The sequence below is a fragment of the Saccopteryx bilineata genome, chromosome 1, assembly GCF_036850765.1.
Source record: "Saccopteryx bilineata isolate mSacBil1 chromosome 1, mSacBil1_pri_phased_curated, whole genome shotgun sequence".
Taxonomy (NCBI): domain Eukaryota; kingdom Metazoa; phylum Chordata; class Mammalia; order Chiroptera; family Emballonuridae; genus Saccopteryx; species Saccopteryx bilineata.
Genome location: NC_089490.1, coordinates 238,779,732 through 238,803,181, shown reverse-complemented (window position 1 = coordinate 238,803,181; position 23,450 = coordinate 238,779,732). Strand labels below are relative to the sequence as shown.

Genomic DNA, 23,450 nt, shown 5'->3' with positions numbered 1-23,450 from the left:
CAGAACTTTCTACATATGGCTAATACCAGGACTTTTATTCTTGCCTGACTTTTGTTTGTTTCAGCACAAAATAAATGTAGTACAAAGAAGCAAAACTTAATATCTTCCCAGGGAAGAAAAATGTGTTGGTATGATGCATGATAGGGGGCGTTTACTATGTTAATATTCACAAAGAAATGTTAGAAGGAGGGAATGATGTTTAATAAAAATATCTATCTTTAACACAGTTAAAAAGAAATTTAGCTGTGGTTATATTGCTACTTACATCTTATTCATAGACTTGAGTACCATGCATGGTTCTGAACTTTTATTTGTTGTTATGCAAACAGGTAAAATGAAATGGAAATGTCCCCAGACAGCATTCAAAATCATATACTCACATAGAATTAGAATTTATTTTGAAAACAAGTTCAATGGTAATATTATTCTGGAAAAAAAAACAACATTGTAAGGGCAGAGTAGGTACAACAAAAATGTTTCAAAATGAACGGCACACCAAAAAAAAAAAAAAGAAAAATCCTATTTTTGACATTGGCTGGAAAGCAAAGAACTGTGGTTTTTACCTCAGACAGTTTTTATTTATTTAAATATTCAGAGTTGGTTCCCAATTACTAAAAATGTAACAGAAATCCACAAGGCCAAGCCAGAGTGTGTCCAAATGTATGGTTTCTAAGAAAATACGTCATTCCTTCCGTTTGGACTCAGTCCTGGCGTCCTGATTTAACCCCGGAGTCTAGAGACCATGATATATAAAAGGTACTGAGTCACCTGCAGTTCACACACCCTCTGTGCAGGTACAGAGAACTTTGTTTCTGACACAATCGACAATTAAATTGCCACACTCCAGACAAAATTAGGTGTTTTCCTATGCCCCTTTTCTAACAATAGATTGTCCAGAGGACTTGCTTCAGAGCCGACAAGGCCATGACTCCACTTCTCCATCCCAGAACGCGCCCCTCTAACACGTTCCTGGGATGCTCTGCCAGCCCACAGCCTCGGAAAGTGAGATTGTATTTCTCTGTGGCTTCTAAAATGTTGCGACTCGAGAGGTTATTGGAAAAGAATGTGCGGTGGGTTCTACTGGGGTTTTGTTAAATGAAGCTGTCTTTTTTTCTTTTTCTTTTTTTTTTAGGTGATGAAAATTTTCCAAGGTCTTAAACATGTTTGCTTTGGGTGCTTTATTAGGGAGTTTTATCCTTATTTGAGGTGTAATAAAACCTCCCCACGCTGTAAGTCAGCATTAAGGGGGCAACGAAGCCAAAGCAGACAGATACTAGCAGTAAAGCCTTTTTATTTTCTTTCCCCCTGCTCAAGGTCAATTTGTCAGAAGTAAGACAAACCACCCAGGCATTTGGGATGTAGGAACTATGAGAACTTAGCACCTTGAATCCTACCAAGAAGTCTGCACCCTCCACTTCTGTGCCAAAGTGAGCAGTTGCCTGGCCTCAGAGAACGCTGGACATCCCTCCCAGCTACGCTCTCTCCCTCTTGGGTCTCTTCTCACATTTCCCATACCAGATAAATATTTAAAGGTCTGTAAAACCAAGTGAGGTCCCAAAATATTTCTAAACAAAGCTTGCTCCTAGGTGACAGAAAAGGATGCGGAGAGGTGGCACCACTGGAGGACAGGGATTCCAATAAACTGGCTGGAAATGTATTGGAAAATCTATGGACGTTGCTGTAGCTATAGATGAGGTTTCAATGAGGTGTCAACATTCAGGTGACTGACAAAACCCAGCATGCCCTGTAATCACTCACAATAGTCTACTTGTCATGGTGCATTGTCTTTTTGTTTTGTTTTGTTTTATCAGTGAGTTGCTCTCTCTTTAAATTTATTTTTCTTTTTTTAGTATTCAGGAAATGGAAGCATTTAAGAACACATTCAAAATTCCGAAAATGCATGTAAGTGAAATATTTAATGTCTGTCATTCATAAAAGTTACATCATTTACATAGGGTTCATTTGTATATAATAAAAATTTCATCATAATGGAAAAAAGTTTTCTGGAGCGCTTTGTGTTACCTTGTTTAACATATGCTTTGGAGATACAGCTAAATAGGAATAATTAAAAAGTTCTTTCTTCAAATATTCCCTTTAACAATTAAAGAAAAAAACCTTAAATATGTTTCTCTTTGTACTTGCTCCTTTGTTCATAATATCCTATGTAATTTGAACTATGCAAAGATTCGATCTTTGCATAGCTCAGAATATATTTGTACATGTCAATAAATTTGCTCATTGCATAGCAAACATGTAAACTTACAGAGAATCTGTAAATTTCACCCTAATAATCTACAAACATCACTGAAATTTTACATGATAGAGTATCCGAAGGTTTATTTTTGCTATAATTCGGATTTTCCGTTTTTAATTTTCAGTATGTGTCAATTGATACAATAAGTCATGAAAAGTTAAAAACCAAGTAAGTATCCTATCCTCAACGACCAGAATGGAACCTCATGATATTGTCTGACCTTTCTCCTAAATAAAACAAATAGAAAATGTATCGTGCTGCCTCTTAAGACAGTGTCCAAAATTAATTCCAATGGTGTGTGTTTAACATAAAGTTAACTATGTTTGCATCAAATAAAATGTTTATTAATGAAAGCTATTTATCATACAAGGAACAGCAAAGAGGAGTCATCACACAGATGCACACTAGAAGTGACAGGTGTAAAAGCACATGCAGAGATTTCTGTTTAAAAAGGAGGGAAGAAACAATAATACTAAAATTACGGGGCATTGATCCCTATACTCTCAAGAGAGTAATAGCTTTCCTCTGAATTTACAATAGGAAAATGCCATTAACAGATAGGACTAATACACATTAGCAAGCAGGTGAAATGCAGGTTTGGGACTTTACAACTACTGTGCTTGACAAATGTGTGGGATTTTTTTTTCAATAATAATTTGTTTTCCATATGGGGTGGGCATATTACTGCCAAGTTGCTTGGTTTATACATGGCTGATCTCATTGTGTTTTAAACCACATCCTTTTAAGCTCCCATTTGTGTTAGACACCATAAGGAACAGAATTGTTGTTAACATTCAGTAAATGACATTTAAGTCTCTCTCTCTTGCTCTTTTTTTTTTTTTTTTTTTTGGCTCAATAGATTTAGAATGTGTGATTATCATAACCTAATATTGTCTTTGTCTTCACTGCTGTGGATTTCCGATCAAACTTTCCCCTTCTTTTAATACTTTAGGGAATTTTCAAACGTCGGGATGTTTGGCTGTAATGCCCCAAGATTTGTTCTCCCTGAAAAAAATCATAGTGACAATTTATTAACTACAGAGCAACTTGGCTTTTAGGGGTCTGCAATTTCTATTTAGATTTACAAATAACCATTTGTGCTCAATAGACCTACCATTAAATCTTAATCATATTTAAGGTTTCTTTTCATGCAATCACTTATCTGTTAGTTATTTCCTTTTTTTTTAATTCTAAAAATTAAGCTGAGTCAAATCCATGGGGCATTACTTTTATTATAAGAAAATATATTTAAAGGCAATTCTAAGTTGAAGTACATTGCCTATGCCATGCTGTGTGCATTTAAAATGAATCCGAAGTTTAGAAACCTGAAAACTATTTGTCTGTTTGAATAGTTAAATTTTTTTTGTATTAGTATTTTAATAGCTTTTACATACAGATATTGGGAACACACTACTAGTCCAGTTAAACCTTAAGACAAACTGATGGGAAAGAAAACTCCTTAGATTCAAAATGGTTTATTCACACAAATTTAATAGGGTAAATCACAATTGTTTGGTCCATAAATATTTAGGGGAAATAGTTTCTATACAATGCATTTATCAATAAACAAAGAAACATGGACAATTTTGCTAGACCACTTACTGTACTATAAACACGAAGCTCAATATATAAGATTATTGAATTTATCAACTATGTTTGAAAGAGTGCACACCGCCTTCTATGACATGTTCGTCCCCTCTAACAGGATACACCATAAAAAGAGTTTCAGAAATAAGAGGTAAAACAGTACAAAACTAGTGAGGTGTCAAAGGGCTTAAAACAGTTAATTTAACAAACAACACATATATCCTGATTTTTCACAAACTTACTTCCAAGTTATATCATAAGGCACATAGGAGAACTGAGTTATAATTAGTCTACTTAATAAAGTAGATCTATAGTACCATATATTGTTCTGTCAAAGAACAAAATTTATAAGCATCAATATTTTACCTGTAAAAGTGTATTCATAAGATCTCAGCCTTACCAAGGTTGTTTGGTCTGGTTAGTGGTAAATGCCCAAAATGTAATAGAAATATGAAAAGTCAAGATTTAAGCTCCTTATAAGATGATAACCACACTTGCTAAATATATAATGGCAATCACACCTTTCTTCTGTTACAGTGTTAACTTATCTTCCATCATCATTTTTATTTTTTTTTAAAAAATAAGCTACTTTCTGTGCTAATTTTCTAAAGACCCTGAGCAAAAGTTACAATAATGCACTTTAATGTGGGCAGTGAACTGTCGGTACGTACGTAACCACACACCTATACAGCCAGAGGAACAGCTTTAAAACCTATTAAATAGCCACTTCGACCACCAGAGATTTTAGGGGTCCAAAAAGTGGAGAGTATGTGCAAAGTTATTCTTAACAATCCACTAAAGCAAGACATAGATCTTGACTTCTTTTTTTTTTAATTTTTATTTTATTTTTATTCTTTTAAGGAAATCCACAATCTAATTGGTATTTAACTACAACGGAAGCATAGAGATGAACATTCACCACTGCCCAGACCATTAAGAGTTTAGATTAAATTAAAAGGGGGAAAAATGCTACTGTAAACTAGGAAATAGATTCAGGTCAGCATCCACGAGGCTTCTGAGTTTCCCTACATTTAAGACTAGTGATGTCAGATCTCTAATGTCAAATGTCAGGACAGTTTCTTGTTTTTGTTGTTTTCCCCTGACAAATATATCAACCTGTGCTAAAGTAAAATAAAAGCAAAAGAAAAACGAAGAATTTTCATGGTTGGTATTCGTCTACTAAGTTTAAAAAACAAAACAAAACATTATTTATATAGAATGCCAGATACAATATCATGGTACAGCTGAAGCCAATTAATAGAGCTATTAAATAAGTTATGCTGACTTCTTAAAAAATTATATTTTGCTTATTTCCACTTTCTCTTGGGGAAAAATTAATTTAGAAAGAATGGTTTTACAACAACCATTTGTAGCCTTCAAAAGTTAAAAGTGTAGAATTTCAGATTATTTTTAGAATTTCATGACTACACAGGGAGTTTCAGTGTTGTTTAAATGTTGAAAAGCAAATAACTAAGGAAGGTTTTGTTGGGTGGTACATCCCTTAGAGAAGGGGATGCCGTATTCCTGGAATAGATGTCCAACCTAATAAGTTTCATTAGTCTTCCAAATCTGAGTTGCTCTAATTAGTACTTTTATTTAATCATAGTCCTCCCCTGCAAGAAAAAAGGCATAACCAAAACATTTTTCAGTTTTATATTTTAAGAAATGTGAAGTTTTCAAAATTCCATAAGCATACAGACAATTGCAAAAATTAATAACAAGTTTTCATTGACTAACTGATCCTTTATTAACCTAATCACTTAAGAGGGAATATAATGATTTGCCCCAAACACCATTCTTTTGTTTTCTTTCTTTTTCCCTTTGAGATTCTGGAAATAAGTAACATACAATTTTAAGAGGCACTTAGAATGATTCAAAATCTTCCCTTACTGACTGAAAGATCTGATTAATTTTTTTAATCCATATACACTTTGTAGGCAAGAATAATTAATGATAATCATCATCATAAAACTACTTTGTCAAGGAGACAATACTGTAAACTCATTCGCCAAGTGGTTGCAGATGCTACACGCCAAGCTGTTAGTTTTATTTCCCAAATATCGTGTGGGTTAGGAGAGGGGGGGGGAGGTCTTGTAAATAATAAAATAATAATAATTAGAATAAGAATAAAAGGAAGAGGAAGCATTTTTTTAAAAAAAAAATAATAAAACCAATGTTAGAAAAGGTTCGTTAAGGTAGTGTGTGAGGGGCTCCCGGATTCGTGGCTGTCCATGTTAGAGGTCACAGATGTCACTACAGTGATAGTGGGATTGGTCAGGTCTGTTAAAGTGGTCGCTGTGCCGGGCGGAGTGCGCGCGCCGCTGTCCGCTGAGGGCGGGGCTGGAAGCGACGGGCCATCAGCTTTATCAACACCCCCATTCTCCTGCCGCAAAAGGTTCCTTCTGAATTTGGCTCGTGCGTTTTGGAACCAAACCTGCAAACCAATCCCAATGGATTTCTTTACCGATGCTGATTTTTAGACCTTTTTTCCCCCTCTCTTTCCTTTTTTAATTTTTTTCTTCTTTCTTTCTTTTCTTTTCCTTCCTTCCTTCCTTCCTTCCTTCCTTCCTTTCTTTTTTTTTCTTTCTTTTTTGGATAGATGTTTCTCATTTTAAATATAATTGTTTCTTTTGCGGGGGAGAGAGAAGGGGCCTCTTTTATTTCTTTTTTTTTTTTTCTTTTGCTCTTTTCTCTTCTCTTCTCTCTCTCTCTCTCTCTTAAGAACAGACTCATTCAAGTAATACTGTATATATATTCTAGCAACTACACATAAGTACCCCACAAGCATTAACAAAAACCACTTAGGACAAAGGATGCTTAAGCAGGGTTACCATGGAAATGAAGGGACAGAGAGACCAGGAGCAGGAAAGAGAGCCTGAGTCATCAAGCGCTGCCTTTGGAGAAGGAGGAGCAGTCAGTGGTGGAAAGGGTCTCAAAGTAAGGATCGCTGCTACGACGTGAACATCAGTGAGCGAGATTTCAGACTGTTCTTGAGTCTGACACATAGTAGGGATTCTTGGTACAGGACATGCTTCCCCAGGGCCACCAGGCCCCAAACAGCCCGAAACAGAGCTGGTGGAGTTTAAAATGCCGGCTATCTGTCACTAAGGAGTGGAAGAGGGTCACAGCTGAGCCACCTCAACCCGCTGTCATTTTGTTAGTTGGATTGTCTTAAGGTGCTGAGTTTAGGAAAGCAACTGGACAGCAGATCTAACCTCTAGTATTTGGTTTTTAAACGTGCTTGGTTCACATGGGAGAATACCTACTCCAATCAGCTGCTGAGATATTAACACACTGTGGCTTAGGGGGAGTTTGGGGAAAAGGGGGGAGTTGACCTGAATGTGGAAGGTTTTAACACATGAGTGTAGCTAACAAGAGTTTGCTGATAAGACAGCCAAGCAGGTCCCCCACAAGTCTCTCAACAGAGCCCAAAGGGAAAGGAAAACTTCAAAGCCACAGCTTGTGCAAATAATATTTCGCAGGCTCTACAGACCAGCAAGGCGAGCTGTGCTGGCTTTGGCTTTGGGGGAACGTCTCTCTCCATCTCTAGGGAGAATGTGGGCTGCATTTTTAAAGATCCTGGCTCTCTCTTGGGGCACCTTCCTGGAAAGAAGCCCCTGCCATCTCCTACACCCTCTGGGAGGATCACTAAGGCGAACTAAGGAGAAGCAGTCCGGGACATGCTTGTATCACTCCAGCGGAGGGGGAGGGGGGGACTATTTTTCCTGGTAAGGGGAAGGCGGGGACGGAGGCACAGCCAATGACGAAGCCTTCTTACCTGCAAAACTCTTTTGGTCAGGCCTGTTTTCTGAGCGAGCTGCTTGAGGTCCTTGGCATCCGGGTTGTGGTTGATGGCAAAGTAGGATTTCATGGTCCGGAGCTGGTGGTGCTTGAAGGAGGTGCGCATCCGCTTGGTCTTCTGGGAGGGCGGGTAGGGCTGCTGGTCACGGTCCAGGTGGTCAGCCTCGTTCTCGTTACAACCTGTCCCCAGAACAGGGAACAAACAAGCGCTCAGTGGGGACTCTGGTCTTGGCCGAAGGATGGTGCTGCCCCATTAGGAAAGGTATCCAGGCAACAGAAAGTGTCAAAGGCAGCCAAATGAACCTACTAGGGTGGACACAAAGTTTATGCCATAGAAAAACATTACAGTAAGCTCCCCATTTGCTCAACGGTTGCTAGAAAAACCTAAGATGTATAAGCCATACTTGTGGGGGTGAAAGACATGTCCGAGCATGCGAGGAAAGCCTCCTTTCCTAGTGGATGGACGGACATCAATCAGCACATCACCCATCCACACACGCAGCGTTTAGAGACTCTGCATTTACTCTGCTTTTGTGAAATGAGACGCACTCTCTGAAGGCGGTCTTTCTGTCACAAGGGCTATCCAAACGGATCATTTCAGCTCCCTGGGAGCCCACCCTGCTAAGTTGGTTCCAATGTTTTGCCTTTTCTGATTTTTCTGCAACCTTCTCCACCAGGAAAAAAGTTAGAGTTTTCCTGGAGGAGAAAAAAGTTACACAATAAAAATGTGCAGGTTTCTTATGTAATCATAAGACTCACATTTGAGGGCTTTTAGCTGTAACTGGTTGACATGTAGGGCTATGCCAGGAAGAAACAACTTCTTCTGCTGGAGTTGTTTTCAGAGATATTTCTGGAAGAGAATGAAGCTAGACTTGTCTTTATTCGGTTTGTGCCTGAAGGGCACCCCACAACTCAGCGGTCACAGACATGGGGGGCACATACATCTAGATTGAGGTCTTGCCTCCTCCCCCTTATTGCTGTGGATGTTGTGAGTGGACATAAGCTGTTCCCCTGGCTGGCCTGGCACAAAGTGAGTGACATCTCTCCCTGTGCAGAGAGAACCTTTCTTAGCACTGAAGGCAGAGCAGCCCAGCCTTTGAAACCAACCTGAGAGTCATTATCCCTGGGATAGAAAGTGGTGCGTTTAAAAGGTCACGTTCAACAACCTACTGCGCTCTGAATGGTAAACATGATTACAAAACGAAAATGTCTTGCTAAATATTTACTACTCCAGCCAACTTCGCAACTTAAAGGGCACAGAGATTTTTTTTATTTTCCTGCAAACTTTATTTCAGATACTCAGCTGATGTATGTTCAGATCTGATCGGCCTGAAATTTAGTGTCTTATAGTACAAGATCTAAAAAATCAACCTGGTCATGTCCCTGGGGGTAGGGTGGAGGGGAGACAATCAGGTGATTGTTAAAGAAAACAAGGCATCTATTAATATTAGTGCTAAAATGCCAGTTATTTGCTATGCTCTGGTTAGAATTAATATTTTAAAAATATTTTTAGTAAATCTTCATATGGACAGAAATGCAGTAGTTTAATAGCCACCCATCAAGAAGTCAGCCACATCAGAAAAATGCACTGAACAAGAAATTCTCCCTCATGTAACAAGACTAGGCATGAACTATCATCTCCTTTGTTTATATTTTCATAAGATACATAAATAGGAGGGTACCTGTGGTCACAGAGCAGGTGAGTTTACTGATGGTGAAAGGTGAGTTCACCTTTCAGTCTCCTAAGTCAAGCACAGGGCCAGGAGCTCAACAAGCATGCAATCAAGATTTTGCATCTTTGGTCATCAATATAACTGTCGGTGACTATTAATGCAGAATCAAGTCAACTTGAAATGGAAGCTACGTTCACGAACGACCATTCAAATATGGAGCATAAGCCCCTTAAGTTCTACCAGCAAGAATAACATATGCCCAGAGATAAGACAGAGAAGATACTTTGAATTTTATCCTATTTCAGCCCAGTGGGGATATGTCAAGTTCAAATATCTAACAGAATTGCACTTTCATATCCTCAAATGGATGAAACAGCATCTTATGACCTACCATAAAACTATACTTGTCTCCAGTTAACTGAGCTATATTGCACAGCAAGATTATAAATGTACCCACAACAAGACAAAGAGGCAACACCTTAGTCACCGCAGGCTTCTTCCAATAAGATTTCATTCCTATTCTATATAACATGTAATTTTCCCTGAACAGCACATTAAATTGAATGTTACACTTGGGATAGAAGACTTAACTTGTGTTTAATAACGCCCTCACCTTTCCCCTCCCCAAAGTCATATTTCTTAGAAATGAGGTTGATGCCTAGTGAACTATGTGCTCATTAGCCTTTAAAATGAAGTTTGTGAAAAATAATGATAGAGACATTTGATAAAACTGTGTCTCCGAATATGCGGTCTATTTCCATTATTGATGAGTTTTTAACCATCAGAGAATTTTAGTGCATGAAACACAATGATGGGTCTTGTTTCTACAACAGGAATACAACTTGGTGTGTAAGGGGATTGTTGGCACCTTATTGAACAGAGAAGATTAGATATGAATTTTCTGTGACAGTGCTACCACTTACATTATTCAACATAATAGAGTGATCTATTTCATCTACCGAGGCACTCAGTGCATTATCCTCAATTACTTGTGTGTAACTACAAATGCATTATGTAAACTTGCAAGAGACTCGGCATCCCCTGGGTCTACTTCTAAAGCTGTGAGGTTCCCCACAACCCTGGATTTATGAGATGAAATGATAACTCTCCTAAAACTGTCTTAAACATACACTTCTGAGTATACACCTGGCATTACAATGTTAATGAGAAGATCTATTTTGTTTTGGAGTTCCTTATGAAAGGGTCACCTGTACTATAAGGTAAGATTCCTTTCTGAAGGCGTGTAAACCTTTCTGAGAAGTAACTGATCCCTCAGAGACCACTAGGGGTCAGTGCCAGGCCAATTTCACAGCTACCAGGAGCTTCTGAAATTTGGAATCCAAGGTGGGGAGGGCAAGGAAGGGAGATTTTAAGGAGTAGCCAAGATTTTGTCTCTCTCAATGCTAAAGTAGCCAAAAGAAGAGGTGTCTGTCCCAGACTAAAGCTTTTCACTCCTTGGAAGATTTTATAAATCCAGCATTCCAAATAAAGTTTCCACGTCTTCTAAAATATCTCCCTATTTGCACATAGACATAACTAAATTAGGAATATTCTCATGAAAAGGCATTCGCCTTATGTCAAGCACTAGCTAACCTTTGCCAAGTCTCACATTTTCTCTGCAAGCCTTCAACTCGGAGACAGATTTCATGTCCACGTTTTTGAAAGCATGTCGATGTATAAATTATATTTGTTTAGTATCAACGTTACTCTTTCCAGGACTGGTTTATGTTGAAGCAAAGATGGCAATATAAGCAAAGATGACGATGAGCTCCAACTGTGGGTCCGTTGCATTTTCTCCCTTTTGACGTTTTTCATTCGCGGGAGCGTTTGTTTCTTTTGCTAGTTTTGTAACAAACTGACATTAGAGTCCTAAACATTTTTTAATAGTGGACTGATTTGGGATCAGGAATCTTTCACCCCATTTCTCTAGATTATTTTCACTTGGTATTAAAGAAGTATATACTACTGACTTGTATTTCTAGGGAAAGTCCAGAAAAGATGGGGTGGATTAATTAAGAGACATCAAGTCTAGTGATGTACAAACTCCCTGGGTCTGGGAGAGCTCAGTAACATGTTCTTCATTCCTGAGCAAGGAAGCACCAACCTTTTCAATGACCTTGCAGCAGCATTAACCTGCAAACTGAAGACCGACATGGGAGGAGATTTTCATCCTTTTAAAGAAATAAATGGGTACGCGCCGCTTCTCCTCAAAGCAGCAAGAGAAGCAAAAAACTCTGCTGTCCTCAGAGCTCCTCGGATCTTTCTAACATAAAGTAAGATCCAAAGCAAAATCACACTGAGCTAATTAGATTAAATAAACAAACGAAACGCCAGGCTAGTGTCCGTTTGGCTAGAAACATCTTTCGCCCTTCTGGACTTACCAAGAGCTCAGGGATTCCCTCTTTCCAAAGGACTGCTAGGGATGTGGTGAGATATCTCTCTCTCTCTCTCTCTCTCTCTCTCTCTCTCTCTCCCTCTCTAATTGGGGCACCAGGGCCTTGGTGAGTAGCTCTGGATGCCGATGTCATCTTCTATTAATAAAGAACAATTACTACCCTGCCTGTCTTGCCCCAGGACCACGCATCAAAGGAGACCAAGTAAGCGCATTGGGTCAAGTGGCCGCGAACCAAAGCCCTCTCCGAAGCGCAGTGGGAAGAGCGCGCGAGGCCGCGACTCTCCACCGAGGATTGGCAAAACCCGGGGGCACCCGCCGCCTCGACACAAACCCACCGGAGCGAGGGCCTTGACGAGCCAGCCGGCCTTGTTTCTTCGCTCAGTGATCCTGGCGTGAAACCCTAGGGACACTGCAGCCGCGCTGGGCTCCCCGATCCCCGCTTTCCTAGGAACGTAGAGCGCCGCCTGAATGCATTAGTCCCGTTCGATTAAATCAGCCGAGAACCTAGGAGGGAGCCGAGCAGAGGGCTGGGACAGCCTGCGCACTCGGTGAGTCCAACCTCGGAAACTCTGGGCTGGGAGCAGAACTCCTTGTTCCCACTCGCTCACTCTGGCTGTGTGACCTGGGACACACCACTTCTCTGGCGGGAGACACTGTTGAGAACAAAGATCAGCCACCGGGCGCTTGGGGGCTGGCAGAGAAAACCAAGATGTAGATGTGCTCTGGGATGTCCAAGCTTCAGGGCTATCCAGGTGCTCATGGTAACAGTGTGGAGTTGCCACATTGAGGTCCCCCAGGTCCCCTTCCACCAGGGCGGACTCTCCTCGCCTGAGGTTTCCAGCCCGGGCTGGATCAGGGCTGGGAAGCCTTAGGCTCCCAAAGTTGGGAGCCCTCTTCCCCAGTGGCTGGAGCTCACAAGAAGAGCTTTCATCCTAAATCAGAGTTAGACTGTGGCCTTCAAGCCTGTCACTATATTCACCTGGGGGTGGAGGGGGTGGGCAGGCTACCAACAATAGGAAATGGGTGAACGCGGGAAACTGGTATTGATAGGTGTGCCCCAAACAGCAAGAAGAGAGGGGCCTGTAGCCTGTGCCTGCCTTTTGTTTTTAATTAAAAGAGAAGGTCGACGGAGGAAGGAAGAACCGCCTGTGACACCGCTAAGCCTCCCCGTGGGCATGTCCTGCAGGTCCTCCCCACCTTCCGGGTTCTGGGGTTCTGCACGTCTGGCTGGTTTATCACTCCGGGAGTGAGCTGGTGCGCCCAGTATCCTGGCCCATGGGATAGGCCGGCCAGCTCCACTAGCTCGGGCTGGCAGACACTGATTCCCACCCCTCCAGCTGCTTTTGACCAAGATGGGGGATTTGGTTTTTCAACACTCTTGCCAACTGTTTTCCTGATTAACTAGGCACTGGTGACCACAGCCTCTGCCCCTCTAGGCAAGAGTGGGTTTGGGTTCTGAAGAATTTTTTTTTTTTCTAGTATTTAGGAAAACCTTCTCCGGGATGTATAATGTGGCTTCCACATAGGAATTGCCCTGGGGCTATTTTGCTCTGAGTAGGAGCCAGGAACTAATGGGCTCGTTAATGGGCAACCAGGACTTGACTCGCCTGCTGGGGGGAGTTCTTGCAGCCCCTTGATTATGACTGGTTTTGTTTGCTTGTTTTGCCACAAGCTAAATGAAGGTTTATCTCTCTCCCACTCTGTGTCTCTCTCTCCTCCTCCTCCTCCCTCTCCATGGCCCCTTCTCTCTTCCTTCCATCTAAGTGAAAGGGACAAGTAGCAGAGAAACCTTCTAAACAAAGCACCCTCTGGCATCCAGATCTCAGCCGGGAAGGAGCTCTATAGAATCCTCTTAGGGTGGCAGCATCTAAGGAGGAAGGGTGGTAAAGGGACCCACCTGAGTTGTAATTGATGATGTCCACTCCCAGGGCTGGGCTCTTCCGTTTCCGGGGCCGCCCCTTCTGCACGGTGCCGGTGCCATTGAAGTAAGGCAGGGCCAAGCCGCCGCCCTTGGCCGCCAGCTCGGTGTAGTTCAGCGGCGCTGGGTATTCCCCTTGCAAGAGGGTCTCGAAGTGGGTGCGACAGTATACAAGGCTGTCCTTCATGCCAAAATGGTCCCCTGTAGTCAGGGTCTTGTTGCAGGTGGAGCAGGTGAAGCAGCTCAGGTGGTAGACAGAGTCTCGGGCACGCATGACCATCTCAGAGGCGGAGATGCCAAGGTGGCAGCGGGCACATCTCTGCACAGAGAACCTTCTGGAAGGAAATAGTCCAGTCAGGGCGCTGGTGGAGGCAAATCCCAAGGGCCATCTCCCACGCACCACACCTGGGGCTTGGTCCGCAGTGGCCCAGGCCTGAGACCGGAGGTCTCCGGCTGCGGAGAGGACTGGGCCCACATGCTATTAATTTTATTTGCTAATTAACCTGTTTTGATAAGCAGGACAAAGAACCTTTAGATTACAATCAGAAGAATCCGGCAACTGACCCTCAGTTATCCTCTCTCTGTAAATTGGAGATGTTTTTACAAATAAAACAAAACAAAAAAGCTCTGCACTACCAAATTGGAAAGAATATTAAATTGCAACGCAGTGGGAACGTTTCATCGATTACAGAGCGTTCTGTAAATAAAAGGTGGTACTATTTATGGATGTGTGCGGGTGGCAAAGCGCGGACAGCCCCTCAAAGTGACAGATTTGCCGAGTATAGCGTCTTCTTTTCTAACTGTCGCTCTCGCGGGCCGCGCGCGGAGCTGGGTGTCCTGCACATTGTCCTCCATCCGCATCCAGCCGCATCAGGGGAAGAATCGCTACGAACGCCTGCCCGCCGGGCAGTCGCGGGTCTGGCGGGCAGGTTCCCATCAGCGGGAAAGGGGACAGAGTGGCCTGGCTTTCGGCAAAGCCCACCATTCCTTCTCACGGGCATACACAAGGTCTCCCCACCACTCGCGCGAAAACACAACGCCCAGCGGCTGCTGCGGAGGCCCCGGGGTTCAGGGATAAGGCACAGACCTTGCCTGGTTCGTAGTAAACGGAAAACAATCCGATTCCGCCTCGGAGGGCAGGGACTCGTTCACTGACTCACCCCGAATTTCCCCGGTTGACCTCCGTGAGCCCTGGGGGGCCGGAGCGCGCGAGGTGCGAGAGTTTGGTGCAGACCGGCCCCTCCCTGCCTGCTCCCCGCCCGTCTCGGGCTGCAGCTGGAATGTGTGCAGTGGACTTCCCCGGTCTCGGGCCGATAGCGTAACCCCGAAGAGGCGAAAAGTGGGGCAGCGGCACGGAGCGGGGGGCTCTTGGGCTCAGGCAGGTGGCTCCTCCCGGGGCCCCGGGGTGCGGGGGGCGCGGCGGGAATACCTGTAGTAATCCTCCTTGCAGTAAATGCTGCCGTCCTTAGCGAAGCAGGTGAGCTCGGACTCCAGGGCCAGTTTACATTCACAGCACTTGAGGCACCTTAGGTGCCACTGCTTGTCCACCGCCAGCAGGTAGTACCTGTCTGAGATCTTGCCCCCGCAGCCGGCGCACAGGGCGGGCTTCTCAGGGCTCAGCGGAGGCATGCCCTGCAAGGCAAGCACAGCACACGCTGAGGAGGCGCCGGCCACGGGCCACGGGCCACGGGCCACGAGACGCGGGGGCTGGGCAGCACAGCCCCGGGCGCTCGGGGGAGCATGGCCAGGGGCCGGAGCCACCGCGCGCAGGCCAAGGTCGGGAAGACGTTTGTTCTTTTTCCTTTGCGACTCACTCCCTTTCTGCATTGTCCCCGGTGCCCGCTGGCACCCTCCTGGGACTGGTCACCTAAGGACGTGCCGGCCACCTGAGCCTCTTTTCAAAAGGCCTAGGAGCTCATGGAGTATAGCTTGGTGCATATTTCCAAACTCGAATAATCACAAGATAAAAAATAAAATGAAATGAAATAAAAGTGTGGTTTTCAACGCACACAACATAAATCCACGAAAAGTGTTATGGGGGAGCGGAAAGGAGCTTTGAAGGAGCATTGATTGTTTTTCAAACAAACAATATTACAATACTGTTTGTCTACATTCCTCCAAGTTTTCAAAGGAGAACAGAGATTTTTATACCTGAGCTCATAGTTTGGTCGACATTGTTTGATCGGGGTATACTTGGCAGAACTTGCTTTCCCTGATCCACAGGGATGTGGCCCTCATCCCAGTCAGGGTGTACAGTGCTGTTCCAAGGGAGGGCGGCGGTCCGGACCCTCTGCAGTCCCTGAGCACACACACCCAGGAGACCTTCGTCCTGAAAACCTGCTTAGCACCCAAATTTAGCTTCCCTCCTGTATTCCCACTGAGGATGGGAAAACCACACCTGGTTGAGCCCAGCCCAGCGAAATTCGGGATGCTGCTCTTTGTTTTTAAACAGAATGATTATAAAGGGGGAGGAGGTAGAAAAAGCTAACCTCCGGCAATTTCCTTCAAGAGCTGCAGAAATGGGCTGGACTTCCCCACGAAACTTTGGCGGGCCTGGAAAAGTAAGGTTCTGCCCTTGACTCAGACCAAGAGTTAGTGCTCAATTCCTGTTTTAAATGTTGCAGCATCCACCCGGTCTGCTCGCTGGTGGACCTCAAGCACGGCTGAGCAACCCAGGGCAGCCCAGCTGGTGAGTCGAGCCGCAGTTCCCGCTGCGGTGCCTACGGACCTCCGCGGCAGAGCCGGCCTGCAGTCATTCCCTGACTTCTGGGGCTTTACCCTCCGGTTCGTAAGGGGGAAGGGGCAGCTCATAGATTATTGACTAGTTTTCTTTATGGAGCGGACATGCCTCTTACGATTATGAATAGCAGTGATGGTGATACTGGGTCACATCGTTTAAGGTTAGCACGCTCTCGCTCTCGGACTAAGGGCCCCGCTATCCCGGCTTTTGATTAGGTTCCCTTGAGCGTGACACGCGTCCCGCCCGGGAGCGCCGTCCTGACCCGCTACAGGAGCCGAGCAGAACAGCCAGAGACCCCGAAAATCTCTGGATTTGGGGTTGCTGAGTTCAAAGTGTCCGGAGAAGTGAAGGTGGCCCAATCATTTCTAGTGCACTCCAAATGTCTCGTCATCAGAACCGAGCCCAGAGCCCTAGCTCCGGCGTGGCTCGGATGCCTAGGCCGCGCGCGGTCTGCCCACAGCCCGCGCCCAGCTCGCGCTCTGGGCCGCGATCCTCTACGGGGAAGCGCTCGGGAACCAAGGGGCCCGAAGACCCGAGCCTGCGGTCATCCTCTCGCTGCCTGATCCCCTGGTCTCCCGGGCACAGCTGCAGCCGAGGTTGGCGAACGCGGGGTATCAGTAGTGATATTTCAAGGCAGAGAGAGAGGCTGGTGCTGAGCCCCGTAGACAGGCTGACCGAATAAAACCCACCCGCCAGACTGCCACGGTCTGCCCACGACCAGCTACCCTCTTTGGGCCGCAGGGAACCCGGGATCCAGGGCGCTCAGGGCGCTGGCGCCGCGTGGGGCCCCCCTTACCGCGTCGCGGCCGTTGAGCTGCGCGCCTTTGGCCAGGCGGGCCTCGGTCTTGGACCTGCGCTCCATCTCCTCCATGATGCCTTGAATGTGGCCTCCGGAGATCCCGTGGAAGAGCATGGCTGGGGGGCGGAAGGGACACGCGTTGTCTTCTGCTCGGCACCCCACTATTTCCATATACACGCGCTCGGGGCTCTCAGCTCATCCGAGGGAAGGCGCGGCAGAGACCGCAGAGGCTGCGCAGCGCGGGAGCGCAGAGACGCTCGGGGATCCGGGGCAGGAGGGAGAGAGGGAAGAGGGGAAGAGGCAGACAGAGTGGAAAGTGGTCTGCTTGGAGAAGAATAAAAAGAATGGGAGGAAAAAAGAAAAAGCAAAGGCCCGGCGGCTCACCGAAGATGTGCAGAAAACAAACAAACGCGGGCGGAGGGGAGGGAGACGGAGGCGAATCTTACGGCTCCGAGAGATCGAGTTACTAATGAGAAACAACTGCAGCGGTGGAGGAAAACAAAGTCGGGTGCAGAAAGAAAATAGTTTTGAACACAAAGAGAGAGAAAGAAGTGCTATTTTCAGCGGTCCCTGGCTGCGTGCACGGTCCCAGTGCCTTTAGGTTGGGTTGGGGACTGCTTCTGCCGGAGCTGTGTCCAATTTGTTAAGAGACTAAAGCCAGCCCATTTTTGATAATTTAGTAGGAGGAGTTCTCTCCCCGGAGCTGCCACGGATTTTTATTCAGACAACAAAGACCTGTCATACTCCTCTCAACCCCCTGGTGATGGGCAAGCGCGGACAAACATTACAGAGGGGGGCCGGGGGAGGCCGGGGGAGGGGGCACTTACTTCCTCCAGCTCGCAATCTCTCTCTCTCTCTCTCTCTCTCTCTCTCTCTCTCTCTCTCTCACACACACACACACACACACACACACACACACACCTTTCCAAGAGTTCCCAGCAACCGCGTTTTAAAAGAGCCCTTATTGTCCCCGCCCTGGAGCAGAAGGCAGAGAGCCCCGTCCCTCTGTGGTCCAAGTTCAAGATCAGACCTTTCAACTCCGGGCAAAGGGAATGCAGCTCCCACCTCCAGAATTCCTCCTGTGGACTTTCTGGTCTTCAGTTTCAGGGACCCCAAAGAAGTAAATATTGGAGAGCTATTTCTGTCCTCCCCACTCCCATTTCCTCCGCTTACTTTTTTTTTATTTTAAAAAAGCAGGTCGCCTCGTCTCCCTGAGGGGACACGACAACATTACCAGGGGCTGTAGATGCCCGCCTACATTCCCCCCCCCAAGTGAGAAACAGGCTAAGAAAGCTCGTGTTTCTCGAGTTTACTTTTGGCAAAAAGATTTTCTTTGAAAGGTTAGTTTGGGAGACGGGTGTAGCCATGTGGATACATGTATGCAACTGACACTGGCCGTGGAGTGGTGTGTTAGTCTCTCACCCAATTTGGGTCGTAGGGACAACTAACTACTGGTGACTCTAATGTCCCCTTGGAAGCTTGATGTGGGCAGTGACTCTGGACTCTCAGCCCGTGAGCTTGGCGCACACCCTACTGCATGTTATCCTCACTGCCCAGGCAGGGCACAGCAACATTTAGGGGAGGTGCGAAGGGGGCTCCTCACTGTGGAGGAGGAGAAGGGGAGAGCTAACCGGCGGACTGGCAGCCCTGCGCCTCACAAGGGGCCAGACTGTTCTGTCTCCCTCTGTTCTGGGCAATGGCAGCCCCTCCTCAGCCCTATTAAAAAGTGTCCACAATCCTTGGAGACTGTCAGGTTCATTCAAACCACCAGAAGTGCCTGAAATTAGAGCAGTGGTAGGAACCGACCAGCTTTAACCACAGAGGAGGAAGCAAGGCTGTTCTCTGTCCCCTTCCTCCCTCCTGCCTGCTAGTGTCTCACCAGTCCCCAAAGCCATCCTGGGGGACAGAAGGAGTGGGTCCTGACACATCCTGGGGACCTGAGGGAGTCCCCTGGTGGCAGACCTGCTCCCCTCTGTGGGAATGACAAGGAATTGTGGCCAAATCTAGAAAGATGGAGGGACATAGAGGAAGGAGGAGGAAGGGAAGAAAGGAGTAAAAGAAGAAAAGAAAAGGAAGGAGGGAGGAGAGGAGGGAACCCTTAGTGCAGCAGCTCAACTTCCTGTCCCCAAAACACCGTTGTCTGAAGCTGCTTGAGCCACCTCCACCCTGAAACGCACGGCTCCACGCGCCACCTTGCTCTCCTCTCAGGGTCAGAAGTGATGTTTATTGCAGACTGGCTGCTGCTGTTGCGTTCCTCCGGGTGCCAGAGTGCAGCTCATAAAACACAATTTCACACAAAAATGAGGCCAATGAAGTAAACTAAGCTGGAGATCGTCCCCTACCCCTCGCTTCGGCAGCCCGGGCAGACAGCAGGACGGCTATTTACTGTAAGTAATGTAATTAGCCCCTTTGGAAGGAAATCAATGAGCGATGCAAACCCGCGCGCACCGCGAAGGGCCCCGAGGAGGGGATGAGGCAGCCGCCCTTTCAGAAACAGCAGGTCCTCTCACAAAGAGGCGATCGCCTCCCACAGGTCGGTGGCTAAATGGACTCAGACCCCGGAAAGGAGGAGGAGGAGGAGGAGGAGGAGGAAGAGGAGGAAGAGGAGGAGGAGGAGGAGGAAGAGGAGGAGGAGGAGGGATTTTGGAGAAGAACGTCAGACCGTTAACCCAAGGGGGCTCCAAGGAGAAAGGAAATACGGGACCTTCATCCAGGGACCCTCTTTCTCTGGTCTCTGGGCTGAACCCTCCCACTCCACGCTCATATGGAGGTTCGGGATTTGGTTGGGCTCTTCCTGGATTTTTGGTTCTGCTCATCAAGAACGAGAAAGACCCTGAAGAACACCCCTGTTTCCTTACAAGAGATGAAAAGTTTGGAGACTCTGGGAAGAGAAAGTTCTCACAAACAACTCCAGAAAAAAGCCAGAACTTGGAGAAGCGTGCCCAGGGCAACCAAAGACAGAAGTCCTGTCAGCCCTCCGTCCATGTGTTCGTTCCTCTATTCCTTCATTCATTCCTCCTTTCCACACCTATGTGTTGTTATTCATCTATCAGGTTCTGAGCAGGGCAGGGCACCTTCTGCAATCAGTTTCCGGCTTGGGTCCCAGCTAGGCCTGGCTTCTTGTAAAAGTCGGGTAATAAGTTCCTGCGCCCCGTGGGATTTGCTACTTCCCATAAAGTAGCGGACTGCCGGGATTCCTCCTTCTCAACCAATGCGGGAAGTTTGCAGAAAGCGAGGGGTGGGGCAGGGGCTGCGGGAGTTTGGGAGGTCCTTGTTAGTGCTACGGAAATTACAGCCCAGCCTCCCCCTCCAGTGCCTTAAAGAGGAAAGGGGGAGAGGGATACCTCGAGAATTGGGTGTGTGACCTGAGGCGTCCTAACCTTTTTTTTTTTTTGTCTCGGAGCCCCCCTCACCCCGAGAAGGCCTCCCCGCCGGCACCCTTCAGTCTCAAGAGACTGGAAGCATCCTACGGAGAGTATCTTTGTGGCTCTACCTTCTTTCACCTCCACGGGCCAGGCCCTGGTGCTCCCTAAAAGTCGTCTGCCCCACCCGCGGCCCGGGAGACGATGTCGAGTCTTCTCTCCGAATCTAAAGCTCCATTCAGAGCAACGAGGCCGAACCCTGGCCAGGCGATGCAGTCCCGCACTGCTGGGCACACGCAAGCCACCCTTTCCGCTCCGCCAGCCCCGCATCTAGCCATAGTGCGCGCGGCTGGTCTCCGCTGGGGCACAAGAACTGGACTGAGGGTTCAAAGTCTCGTATTCCCGCCAGAACGAGGGAGGCAACCGTGTCCCCGTGTCGGGCCGAAACTCCCCAAAGGGGAAGAAGAGGGGGAAGGCGAGGATGAATGGCTTCACCCAGGGGCAGCGAACCAGCATTTCGGGAGAGCATAAGCAGCTCAAAGTGTCTTCAGACCTGAATTTTGGGTGCCAAGATCCTGTGCTCCCAGGTTTGCCTTTAAAGGGCAGAAGTCACCTTTCCGCCTGACCCCATTAATCTGGTTGAAGAGCCCCCTTGGTCTAGAAGGTGCAGCTATAGAAGCAGTGCCCGGCTTTGGGCATTGTCATGCGCATCCCTGGACCCAAGCAGTCAGCGTGGTCCTGGGGCTGGGGACCGCGCAAGAAGCGCAGCGCCACCCAGCCCTGGGAGCCAGGCTCTGTTGGGCGTGGGGGGAGCGAAGGGCGGGGAGGCGTCGGGCCTTTTTCCAGTCTGTGGACAGAGGGATGTCTCTGTGCCAACCTTCCCTACCAGCGAGGATGGCAGATCCAGAATGGCGCTGCAGCAAGGCGCGCCTAGGACAGACTTACAAGGAGGGGCTCCCTCAGGATGTGATGGAAGTGGCCCGGGGGCTTGGCTGCGGGGAGTGGAGCCCAGGCCTCGCACTGTTGTGGGCCGCTGGCTCCGTGCACTCCTACCCACGCACCCTCAACGTGTGGCAAAGCCCCTGCAGGCTGCCTGCTCCTTTTGCACCCTTCACGCAGGGCCCTTGGTTCTGCGAGGGCGCAGCCGCCAAGTCCAAGATAGCACGTTTCTGACATTTCCGCGCCGCGCTGGAAGTCGGACACGTCCCGCACCGTGTCCTCTGGACCGGTTGCACTGGGGTTGGAGTGATCAAAAGCGAAGTGGGTGAAGCCCATTTCCAGTGAGGCTCTATTCCGTGAGAAAGCTGCCCCCCCCCTCGCCCCACCTCTTTCCCGGAGGGTCCTGGTGCAGCCCTAGCGCCATGGACAAGTCTCAGCCCCCACCTCCAGCCAGCGGAGCGTCAGATGTTCAGGAGGAAGGCCAAAGCAGAAAGATTCCGGCCGAAACAATGTTTTAGAGCCTACACAGCGCTGGAAAATTTCTAAGACAAACACACACCCCTCTCCCTTCCACCCAAAGAAGGCACGCACAGGCGTGTGCACATACTCACACCGATGTGCACTTCGGCTCAAGAAAAAGAACAAAAATAGAGAAGGGCCCTGGCACACCACTCACCTGCCTCCAGAGTGGTACCGTTAAGCATTCTTAGAGCCGAAGAGGCTGCTCACGCCGGTATGGAGCTGCCCTGCAGAAAGGAGCCGCGCGTCAGTCGGGCGGTGTGTGTGCGCGCGCTCGTGTGTGTGTGTGTGTGGGGGGGGGGGGGGCGCCTCCTCCTACCCGAGGGTCACCCGAACCGCTCCTCGGTGCGACATCACATGTCAGCGGTAGCGCGTACAGACCCGGGACGTCCGAGACGTCCGAGCTCCGGGGTGTCCGGCCCTCCGAGCGCCCTAGGCAGAAAACTGTTCCGACCCCCATCTGGGTCTTACCTAGAAGTCTAGACGTTCCCCCAAACCCCGGTCGTCGGGGCAGGAGGGCAGGAGGTGGAGGTCGGACGTGCTGGCCTGTCCCCAGATCTCGTGGAGGGTTCCTCTGTTAATCTGTTAATCCAAATAAATAAACCGTTGAATGGGAACCCCTTTTTCTCTCGCTCCCTCTCTCTCTCTTTCTCTCTCTCATCCCTCACCTCTGACCGGCAGCTCCCTCCACCTGTCTTTTATTTTCAGTTTCTGCTTCCAGCTCGGAAGGGGGAGGAGGTGGGGTGGGCAGCGTGTTCCTCGGGCCGGCGCCCGGAGATGCGCTCCGAGGCTGCGTCCGCCCTTCCAGCCTCTCAATAATCCCGGGAGGTGTTAATGGAAGCCTCGTCGTTACTGAACCTCATAAAGCCCTAGCATCTTGACGCTTGGGCGCCGCGGGGGGCTGGAGTCCGCGCCCTGGGCTCCGGTTCCCGGCCGGCAGCAGCGTTCCGGGAGCTCCCACCTAGCAGATGCGCCTGGCAGCCGGAGTCCGCTCCGACGGCGAAGGGCCGTAGCTCGTGCGAGGAGCTGGGCCAGGCCATTGACTGCTCACCACACACACCCCCGCCCCTCCCGTCCTTCTTCACTCTCAGCGCTTTGGGCGGGGCGCGGGAACCTAGCACTTCGGGGTGCGCTCTGCGCTCCAGGGGGGCGTTGTCGGCGGGTCAGCGCGCCTGTCCGGGATCTCTCTCCAGCCTGTCCCGGCATAGAGGTGGGGGTGGCTACTAACTCGCCGGGGGAGAACCGACTCAAACCCTGGGACGAGCATTTCGAGGGGACCGGGGCCGAAGACGGATTTACGCACCCAGGGACGAGCGGGGTCGGGTTACCTGGTCTCCGGTCTCCGAAGTGCTGCAACACCCCAGCAGCCTCGGGCGCAGTCAGGCCGCGGGGAAGCGGTCGGAGAGCCGGGAATCCGGGCCTTCGGCCAATGATTTACCCACTTCCCAATCCAGTGCGCCCTT

At 48.0% G+C, this 23,450-nt stretch overlaps 1 protein-coding gene across 5 annotated transcripts; it reads right to left on the bottom strand.

Annotated features, from left to right (window-relative positions):
* Positions 1 to 2,516: 2,516 nt before the first annotated feature.
* LHX9 (LIM homeobox 9) lies at positions 2,517 to 23,450 on the bottom strand. Of its 5 annotated transcripts, XM_066253526.1 has the most exons (8): positions 23,316 to 23,450; positions 22,459 to 22,569; positions 22,145 to 22,214; positions 17,165 to 17,283; positions 15,058 to 15,260; positions 13,608 to 13,963; positions 7,620 to 7,822; positions 6,018 to 6,275 (listed from the first exon to the last, which is right to left on the bottom strand). In XM_066253526.1, exons 3-8 carry the CDS (start codon positions 22,170 to 22,172, stop codon positions 6,018 to 6,020), a joined length of 1,167 nt encoding a protein of 388 aa, XP_066109623.1. In that variant the 5' UTR covers positions 22,173 to 22,214; positions 22,459 to 22,569; positions 23,316 to 23,450. The 5 variants fall into 5 exon arrangements, with proteins under 5 accessions (XP_066109625.1, XP_066109626.1, XP_066109623.1 ...); XM_066253527.1 differs by lacking the exons at positions 22,145 to 22,214; positions 22,459 to 22,569; positions 23,316 to 23,450 and adding an exon at positions 11,697 to 11,702 and having other exon boundaries at positions 17,165 to 17,753; XM_066253528.1 differs by lacking the exons at positions 6,018 to 6,275; positions 22,145 to 22,214; positions 22,459 to 22,569; positions 23,316 to 23,450 and adding an exon at positions 2,517 to 3,259 and having other exon boundaries at positions 17,165 to 17,753.